The sequence below is a fragment of the Cucumis sativus genome, chromosome 6, assembly GCF_000004075.3.
Source record: "Cucumis sativus cultivar 9930 chromosome 6, Cucumber_9930_V3, whole genome shotgun sequence".
NCBI lineage: Eukaryota > Viridiplantae > Streptophyta > Magnoliopsida > Cucurbitales > Cucurbitaceae > Cucumis > Cucumis sativus.
Window position 1 is genome coordinate 26,937,084 of NC_026660.2, and position 10,254 is coordinate 26,947,337.

General features: G+C 37.0%; 2 protein-coding genes across 6 annotated transcripts; both read right to left on the minus strand.

The window, feature by feature from the left end:
- Nucleotides 1–84: 84 nt before the first annotated feature.
- On the minus strand, nt 85–4,017 carry LOC101209622 (hypothetical protein). Of its 5 annotated transcripts, none has more exons than XM_031887090.1 (4): nt 3,730–4,017; nt 1,895–2,941; nt 653–1,523; nt 85–505 (listed from the first exon to the last, which is right to left on the minus strand). In XM_031887090.1, the coding sequence occupies exons 2-4, from the start codon at nt 2,861–2,863 to the stop codon at nt 498–500; spliced, it is 1,848 nt and encodes a 615-aa protein (XP_031742950.1). In that variant the 5' UTR covers nt 2,864–2,941; nt 3,730–4,017; the 3' UTR covers nt 85–497. The 5 variants fall into 5 exon arrangements, with proteins under 5 accessions (XP_031742950.1, XP_031742949.1, XP_011657971.1 ...); XM_031887089.1 differs by having other exon boundaries at nt 85–533; XM_011659669.2 differs by having other exon boundaries at nt 85–1,523.
- A 3,695-nt stretch (nt 4,018–7,712) lies between these two features.
- Nucleotides 7,713–9,936, minus strand: LOC101209867 (hypothetical protein). Its single transcript, XM_004143422.3, has one exon. The coding sequence runs from the start codon at nt 9,606–9,608 to the stop codon at nt 8,268–8,270; it is 1,341 nt and encodes a 446-aa protein (XP_004143470.1). The 5' UTR covers nt 9,609–9,936; the 3' UTR covers nt 7,713–8,267.
- Between the last annotated feature and the right edge of the window lie 318 nt (nt 9,937–10,254).

Below are 10,254 nucleotides of genomic sequence, written 5' to 3' on the forward strand. Positions count from 1 at the left end.
TTTTTAGAGTCTATTAAGAAAAGAATCAAATCTTTCGTTATTAATAGTTTAGGTGAGGACTTGACAAACACCTAATCAAAAAGCTATAAAAAATCTGAAACCGTCTCATGTAAGAAAATCGATGACAAGATTAGAATAAAAAACACTGGGAATTCTCTATGTACACACTACACAAGCCTGTAATAATCATCACTCTTGAGGGGAAAAAAATAAAGAGGAGAAACATTCTAGACATTCCTAATTCATTTTCTACAGTTGGGGTTTGGATTGAAGAATAAATTTGGGGGAAACAAAACCATGAGAGAGAGAGAGAGAGAGAGAGAGAGAGAGAGCAGTAAGAACAAGAAGAAAATCAAGTTTTACAATTTGAACGATGATCAGAAAGATGACATCTTCAGAGCTGCTTTAAATAATGACTCATTGCAACTCACAGCTGCTTTGTGACTCCTCTAATTTATGCTTTCATTCTCAGCAACCTTCACATTTGTATCCATATGCTACATCTCTGTATCAAAACAATCCATTCAAAATTTCTATGCAAGAAAAAAAAACCCGTTAAAAACAGTGGCAGTTCTGAGAAACCATCTACTAGTACTTGAATTCAACAGATTGCAACTCTATTATCCAGAATAGATGAATTGTTCACAGGTACCTTTGATTGAAGATTTATCGTATTTATCTTCATCCTTCCAATCGCAATCTTCATCGTCTTCTTCTTCTTCTCCCATTTCGTCCCTTCCATCGTTGCCAATATCACTTTCACTGGCTGTTTCCCATTCAGAATCATCAGTCTCTCTACCGTAGACATCACCAGCACCATCTTCACATTGGACATTTCCATGTTTAATAGCTGCCTCCCTGAATAACCAAGCAGCACGCATCTGCTTCTTAACGAGTCGCTCAGCGTAGTCAGGAACCTTGTTTTGCCTTAATGAAAGATCTGGGTCGTTAGACTGAGAGCACTCGTTTATGAACAATATGGCATCCAACAGACTTTCTTTGGCCAAGCCAAGCATATCATAGGCCTGAGCTCTTCTCCAAAGACTTTTAGCATGACGGTTTACGGGATTGTGAAGACAGAGAGCACGTGTAGCATCACCAATGGCAGCTATGGGCTGCTGCAACAGAAGATAGCATTGAGCACGGTTACTGTACAGAACGACTCTTTCCTTTTTGGATCTCATGGGGCATAATGCTAGTGCTTCTGAATACTTGGATGCAGCTGCGGATATATTTCCTGATGAAAACATGGAATTTCCTTCAAGCTTGATAACAAGAGCTGCAGCCTGCTTGATTCGCAGATCCTCTTTTGGCATGCTCTTTTCCCACTTGAGTCTTTGCCTTGATTTTAATAGTTCTTCGATCTGTTCCTTTGTACGATTGCTGATAGAATTGCGTCCGGCACCTTGGGATTGGATACATTCCTGAAGAACATTAGTTATGGATTCCCCCAGTTTCCGGTGATCACCCAGAGATGATATCTCCGCTAGATCCAGAAGTGTTGGTGCAGCTTTGTCGATTACCTGTGAATACAATGGCACAGTTAAAGAGTGAACTACACTGCAAGCTAAAACTTCAAAGGTATTGGCCTTACTATTTTAAATGCAATATATAATTAAAGATATTAGAAAAATTTTGGAGAACAGTCAAAATTTCGAAGATAGCTGGATCAGAAAAACATTATGGTAACTACTAACTAGCATCACTGACAGTGACAACAGTATAAGAAATGGAAATTTAACACAGTTAAGTTGCCAAATACTTTTTGGAGCCAATTTGCAATTTAACCCTTTTAGTGTCTACGGAAGCAATTCAACTTGTGTCACATCACATGAAAAATTGAAAAACCAAGTGAGTTCTTTAATGTGAAAAGCAAAGAGAAATGAACATCAACCTTATGGCTTGTATTTGGATCCTGAAGCAACCACATCAGACAATCAATTGCCATAGACTGCCAATCGTCTGAAGACCGGGCAATGTTACACAATGCTTCAATAATACTGGGACAGTTAGCAACAGGTCCCCTACCAAGTTTATGGTGGCAGATTGTTCTTAGTAAACCAATACCAGCTGGTGAGTTTTCATTTACGAGACCACCCCACATGCCAGGTAGCTTTACTAAGAATTCGGGCTTGCATATAGTCGGAAGAAACTCAGGTTTGAATGCAAAGCAGTTGATAAGTTGTAAGGACCAACACTGTAACTGACTGGCCCATTCCTCTGCCTTTCTAGATTCCATTTCGACCCCACCCATTCCACGAGTAAGAAGATCACAATGATAACTAAGCCTTCTGTCTACATACTGGTAAAAGTGAGTATAAACAATTTCAAGAGAACTCATTGCCAGTTGAATTGAGAGCTCGAGTATCTCGGCATGACTAGCCACAGCAGGAAAAGTACTTGCATAAGTAGCTAGATGACCAAGGGCACGAACAGCTACTCTCTGCTCAACCCAAGTTAATCTTCCGCTAAGAAGTTCAACTAGTGGTGGAATCACCGCAGCATGCACAGCAGTTTCAGCAAACTCCTCCATGTTCATCGTGTAGGATCCAATGATATGTGCAGCATAATACGGAATATAAATGTTTTGGTCGTGAGAAAGCCAACGCCGATTTTTCAGTCCCTTCCATATAAGTGCAGACATACATTCAAATATCCCCAATTCAATAAATTCAGGATCATTAGGATGTGCCATTGCTGTGTTCCAAAGCCCACTAATGGGGAGAACTTGACCATCATCATCTTGAGAAGGAAGTTCTCTAAAGAACTTCAAGATACTTGCTCTGCGCTTACTAGGATTTCCTTCTTTCATGACACAAAAGAAACATCCCGGATAAGGACAGTCTGTAGACACTTTCTCCATACTCAGCAACTACTTAAGTATCAGAAGGGCAAGAATTAAAGTCTCATTACTGAGTTGGTTCAAGAAAAATCAACAGAACTGCAAATGAAACAAAAAGATAACAGAATATCAGGCAGACAACAATTCATCTAAACCAAACAAAAATTGCCAGCAAGATAAGTTCAAATATTTTCTACCGTTTCAAGAAATCACATTTTTCTTTCTGTTCCATTCATTAGGCAAAACCCACCTCATGATGCATATACATGAAATTTAAACATTCATATGCCTCGCCAAAATGGGACAGGTTTTTACAAAACACAAAATTAGAGCATACCGTACAAAAGGTCTAAGGCCAATTTTGTAGAACGAAATCGAGTTAAACTTAAAACACACAGTGGGTATGAAAAATCGATTCACATGGCCATCAAAATAAGACACCATGAACAGAGAGTGAAAACGAAATTACGTAAATCAAGCAGATTTCCAGATCAATGAAGAATTGGGTCACGTTACTTTCGAACAACAAAATTGTACTGAGAAAAGGAGTGAAATTGACCCAAAAATTTAGATAAATTAAGTTGAAAAAGCAACTGACTTGATTCTAGCATATCCCTATAGTTGCGCATGTTAGGCGTACACAGATCTGAAGGCGACAGCTATAAGCAAATAGAAACGTTAAAATTAAAACCCATGACCAAAAGTCCAACCCCAGAGCAAAAACAGAAAAAGAAAGACCCAACAGAAAATTGGGAAATTCGAAAGAGAAGAAAATATCTCAAGAACTAAAACAAAGAAGCAACTACGATTCAAACATTTTGTATCTTTTCCAGAGATTGAGGAAGCATAATCAGAAAACAATGAGATAGCAAGTTCGAAGGAGATACCTCGGAGCAATAAAAAGAAAAGGAAAAAGAAAAGAAAAAGAAAAGAAAAAAAAAGGTGGTTGTAGTGGCGATAAGCTGAGTAAGGAGGTAGTAATGGTCAGCAACAACGAGGAAAGGCAAAGGGGGAAAAAGAAAAATTCAAAATTGAAGTGTTTTTGGGTTTGATTTGATTCAATTCAGAGGTGGTCTCTGGTAAAGAAAAAAGAAAAAGAAATGAGGAGTGGAGGGAGAGGGGAAGATGGTGGTGGGCGAGACGACGACGTTTTGGAGTTTTGATTCGGACAATGAAGAAGATCTCACAATGTAATATAGGCTATAAGCGCTGTCAAATGCTAAAAAAATTTAATTTCCATAAACAACAAAGAAAAGCCCCACGCGCACTCCATTGGGATCTGATGTACAGCTGTGATGTCACACGTGAGATTGTGCATCCTAAAAATGGGTGCTGAGGACCCACGCGAGGAAGAGCGCGTGAGAGTATTAATGCTAAAGCGTTGCGTTTAGAGGGAATAAGATGGGCCGAGTGGGCCAGCCTTATTGTTTCCATTATTGTTACGGTTTTTCCTTTTAGTTTCTAAGGCTGGCCCATCTCCCTCCCCCCTTACACGCCTGTCAATTTTACCGTTTCCAATTGACCAAGATTAATTTTACATAAATGTCCCTCCCAAATCCCAGACCCCAGACCCCAAACCCCAAGTACTTCTACTTTATGTAAGTTGTTGTTGTCACGGTCACGGCAATGCCCGGTGGTCGCATTATTTTTTATTATTATTACTCTGTGATTATAAATGGGAGTGGTAAATTAATGAATTCAATTATTTCTTCCACACTTAAATGAGTGATGACATGTGTTTTGATGAAAATATAATTATGTATGGGGATGTGGGAAAAATTAAAGAAAATCCAAATGGAAAGTTTTATGATTTGTGAGGGATAGTTCCAAGGTGAAAGGACCAAGAATGATGCACTTTTAGAATTCAATTCTTTGCCAAATCAAGTGGGATTTGGTTGCTAGACAACACAAGGGCTTGCACGTTTTCAAAATGGAAATCATGACATGGTGTTGTATGATAGATAATGAATGGTACAGAAATTGTGGAATGTTGCTTTGTCTTCTTATAAGTTATAACAAATTTAAACAATTTATTCAAAAAAAAAGAAAAAGGAAAAAGATTTGTCTGTTAGAGTAATGACTGAGGAGGGAATAGGGATAAGATGAAATAGGTAAAGAAAAAAAGAAAAATGGTGAGTAAGAGCGTATGTACAATGGGAGAGTAATTTGAAGAGAGAAATGAGATTGGGGGGATCGGTGAGGGGGACAGAGGATGGTGGATGGTGGAAGGTGGGGGCCAGTGAGTGACAGGCAACGCACTATATAAAAGGAAGAAGACAAAGTCGAAGGTTGTGACAAGGACATGTGTTGGAATTGGATTTGGTGTTTTTGTTTGAAAATGGGAAAGGGGTTTTGGGGTTTAGGGTTTAGGGTTTGAATATGTATAAATGAAGGGGGAAGGAAAAATGAAAAGGGGGAGAAAAGTTGATTCAGGCGAGTGAAGGGAATCTTCAAGAGGTGTGTCTCTTTCAATTGAATTGAGGAAGCAAATGGTGAAGTAATAGATGGAATCATGGGCAGAGAATTTGGGGATTCGGGGACCAGTGCCTTCTCGTTCAATACATTGATCAGCACCAACAGCCGAAGACAACCATCGTTGAGCAAACCCCTCAATTTGGGCCCCCAAACATTCCTTCTCCCTTCTTATATGGACCTCTACCACTCATTTGGGCCTTCACATTTTTACCTCTCTCTCCTTCCGAATATGTCTATCTATACTCTCTAAACTTTTCTACCTTTGGTTTTTCAATTTTTCATCTTTAAACCTCCATTGCAAATAATATTGATAACTTTTGCAACCTTTGCCTTAGACTATTGAATTTCTCATATAACTTTTTTTTGTTTAAAATAAATCTTTGATCATATATATACATATATTATGAGGCTTCTTTATCACTACTCATTGTTTTCAGTAGACCTAAAAATAACATATTACATTATAAGAATTTTATGACTCTTTTAATACTAATTGTTTCGCTTGTATGTGTATGTATATATAATTTCTAACCATGTCACACACATATATATATGTGTATATATAATTTTTAAGCATGTCACACACACATATATAATACATGACATTGTTCATTTGTCAACTCTAAAATCATATGTAAATTAGATTTAAAGTATTTTCGTTAGTTTGACCATCTTTCATATTATTAATTTAATTTCAAGTTGAAAAGACTTCAATATATTACAATAAGATAAGGTTAGCTGTCAAATGTGATGTGCTTAGAAAGATGACGAAAAGAAGGAAATTATAATTGAATGGCTGGGACATGTTTAAATAAATGTGTATATATATATATCAACATGACACTAAAATAACAATATAGAATAAATAATTGAGAATGTGAATAGATGTTAAGAGATGTTTTTTCTTTGGTTAGCAATAGTACCCTCTTAAATTATTCAAAATTTCCGAATAAGGACATGAGAAATGTGCATATGAGTAATTAAACTGGTAACAGTTATACTAAATAAAAAAAGTATGGTCAAAAGATAATTGAGAATTTGGGATGGATGAACAAGGAGCATCTAACCCTCCATTAAACATTATAATTTGTCACTACTCCGTGATCGCGTTTCTATTTGTTGATTTTTTTACTTCAAATTGCCATCACCCTTCGACCTTCACTTACTTTACAGTTTAAATATTAATTCCAATCTTGTTCTCTTTCCTTTTCACAAAAAAGATGTTTTCTTTTTAAAAATTGCCTTTTATATTTTATTCTATTATATTGTTTTTGTTTTGTTAGATAGTTTAATTCACTAATTGATTGAACGTGAATGGACAATGTTTGTTGGTTAAATAATTGAAACATAGGCTAGAAGTAGAAGTAACTATTGGTTTAGTTGATAAATGGATAAAAAAGGTTGTTGTTGTAATTAGGATGTATTTAGTTTCATCCAATTAAACTCTACTCAATTATATCTGCCAAGTCCAGAGTACTACAATAAGGACTACTAGCTTCTTTCTTAAATTTAATGAGGCAACCCCCTATTAAATTATTATTTCTTAACAAAATGTAAGCAACAACGAAATTCAACAACCTTTTGTTTTCTTGGTATTTTGTAACTACCTCACTTATTGTCCCTTCATTATGGCCTATACTTTACAAATTGACGTTGCAAAATTTGCTCCATTAACCTCGTCCCAAATTGCTAACGCTCTTCCTCCCTTCACCATGAAAAAACATTCAAAAATACTTTAGTGCTTATGAGCTGCAACATAGCTCTTCATCACAAGAAGTTGCACCAAACCTTTTTTCTTTTTCTTTTCTTTGAAAAATATGATTTGTCATCCAAAAGTATGAAATTAGACTGCATATAATTGGAATAATCAATTTTTTTTCAGACTTGCTCCAAACAAAGGCGGAAGTACACCTAAGTTCAAGAGAAACTAAGAGGCGATACACTGAAAACACATATGACAAAAGGAAAAAGTCAGAGCTGGAAAATATATACAAAAAAAAAAACACATAGTTTGATGGCTTATAGCCTTTTTTTTAATGACAAAATAATATTACACTGAGACAAGTTATTATAAATAATAGCTTCAATCTATTACTTTTCTTTTAGACATTGAAATATATATGAAACGTGATAGGTGAAAAGCTGATCACGAAATGTGGTAACTCAGTACACACTGATTTGAAAAACTTTCCGCTTTCCGTAACTCCGTTAGTGAATTTAGAAAGAGAGATGATGAGAAACAGGTTGGGACTAGATACAAGATCAAAGGGCAACGTTTCTGAAAAGGAAGGTGTAGAAGTTAAATAATAGTACCGACATTGGAAGTTAGAAGAGAGAGGGTAACGTATACAATTGTATTTTAGGTAAGTAGGTATTATAAATGGTGAGAGGCAAATTGAAGAAAGAAACAAGCAAGCTGCTGATTTTGCATTTAACTCGTTTACCCGCATTTCGATACTCTTATGAAGTCGGTGATGCATAGAAATACATAAAGACAAAATAACCCTCATTCCATCCTATAGCCACCGACACAGAAAGCTTTCCCATCTTCTTATAAGAACTGACAAATTCACTCTCCACAAAATTTACCATTCCAAATGGGCCCTCAAATTTCTACATCCACTTAACTGCACCCTTTAATTAATGAACCATTTCACGGATTCAGACTTCCGAATCTTTCAGTACCAAAAACCCAATGAAATAACTATCTTTCATTTTCATCTTCTTTGCAACAATAATAATGTAATGTAAATCTGTAATCCAATAATAGAAATATAGCCCTACCCAAATGGCACCGTACAATTTCTTTTGGTATTTTGGCCATTTGGTGCTTCGTTCCCCAACACTAACACAGTAACATATTCAAAAACATAAGAAGAAAGAAAGTTATTATTGGTAACAACCAATAAAAATTTATAAAAACTAAATTTGAGATTCAATTGAATTTGAATCAACTCTTCTTCCCCTCTGTTCCGTCTTCTTCCAAATAAGATTTCTTCCTCCTCTCCGCCCCGGCCAACCCACAAATCACAAGAAAACACGTGGCGTAAATCCCATGTATTTTCCAGTTCGTTCTTGGTGGTTGGTGTAGGACCATCCTATGGAACACCGACACGTAGTAATGCAAACCCACTGCGTACCCAACGAAGGTTTGGGCCAGGCCCAACATTCTCGAGCCCAGCCCACAATCGGTGGAGAACACCAGCACCAGGTACATCACCAGAAACAGCAGATACAAGATGTATCCAAGGGTTTGCATTACCTGCAAGCAAATGTAGGTTGATTGCGACGTGGAGTAGAAAAATTTGAGGGGCTCCAGCCCAGTCACCACCGACGATAAGCACAGGATGCCGAAGTAGATTGCTAGGTAGACTTGGATGAATATCAGTAACTTTTGGAGTGAGAAATAAGCTTTGATCCGATTGAATAAAAGACTAACCAAGATTAACGGAATCAAAATGAATGCGAAGGAGGTTAGAGAAGCGATTGTGGAGGCGTATTTGTTACCCACGATGGGTTTGAATCCCATTGTCATTTGTTTGTTGGCTTTAGTAATGTATGCTTTGGAAGTGGTGGAGATTCTCGCCAGGTCTGGGATCAAAGTTTTCTGAAATTTCGTGGTTAGATCTCTGAACTCCGAGACTAAATCCTCGTCTTCATCATCGTCGACCCAACTGGGTTTTGCTTTGGCCTGTACTTGTTTTTTGGGTTTTTCCTCATTCGGCTTCTTCTCTGATTTCTGCTCTTTGTTTGTTTTGTCGAGATGGGTGGTTTGGGATTGTTTTGAGGAATTGGGTGTTGTCGTTTTGTTCTTGGGTGTGCTTGATTTGAGTAGATCTGAGGATTTCTTGGCAGAGAGTGGAGTGGTTTTGGTAGAATTGGAGGATTTTGAAGTGGAATTGAGCTTAGCAGTGGAATTGAGCTTTTTGAGCCCAACCTTAAGGATGCCACCGGATGTCAGTTTGGTGGAATTGGTAGTCTTACCAAGCATAGTCTTATTCTTGGTGGACAAATTATTCTTAATAAGCTTGGTTTGGTTTTTTGAGGATTGGGTGGGAGCTTTAATGAGCTTGTTGTTCTGAGTTTTGGTGGGTAAGGCATCACTAGACTTCTTCTTCTTCGGCTCATCCTCTTCCACCGACTCCAAAATTCTTCTTCCTCTTCGCAAGAATTCTCCATTTCGAGATTCAGATTCGGCGCACACACATAAGAGAAAAGCCGAAGCAAAAAGAACCAAAACAAGAAAGAGCAGAATTACCTTTGTGGCTCTGAAATTCCCAACTCGAGCCATTTCTGAAATCTGGGTTCTTCTCTAAAAGAATAGATTGAGGGTTCAAACACAAGATGGAGAGAGTATTTGCATTGAATTGAGATGGAGAATTTGTAGAGTGAGTGAAGTAGAAGGAAGTGGGAAGAGAGGGAGGATTTTCAATGCAAAAAGGTGGGGAGGAGGAATTATAATTTTAAATAGGTCAGCGTCACATGGAGATGGAATGGCACAAAGCAAAACAAGGGTTTACATTTTTACACTAAACACTACAAGAAGCACTTTTAGTCTACGCGTTTTCACTTGTCTTTTGGCTGGCTGCTTCCCATCTCTTTTCCCGATCAATTATTTTGAAGACATTAGCATCTTTGCTTGTATCTTTTTTGACATATTAAATTAATAATTTTATACTTGTTCTTCTTTTAAAAGAGTGTACTGATAGCCTACTTTTCTTTTGTATTGAAATTACAATATGGGTCATGATTTGATAAGTTAATCATATCAACATAGTAAGTAATCAAACTCAAAACAGTATTTTTCTCTTGATCTTTTATCCTTCATTGTAGCCTAGTGTTTCTTTTTTAGAAATAATATACTAGAATTACGGCCTACATTGATCTTGGGCTACAATCACGAATGGATTATTTTTTCAACTTTATTTATTATGATT

Excerpts from the sequence above, each read along its gene's own strand:
- LOC101209622 (XM_011659669.2), bottom strand. The coding sequence starts at position 2,863 with ATGGAGAAAGTGTCTACAGACTGTCCTTATCCGGGATGTTTCTTTTGT. Across the intron at positions 1,524-1,894 it reads ATCCAAATACAAGCCATAAG|GTAATCGACAAAGCTGCACC; the intron begins GTTGATGTTCAT and ends TTGTATTCACAG.
- LOC101209867 (XM_004143422.3), bottom strand. The coding sequence starts at position 9,608 with ATGGCTCGAGTTGGGAATTTCAGAGCCACAAAGGTAATTCTGCTCTTT.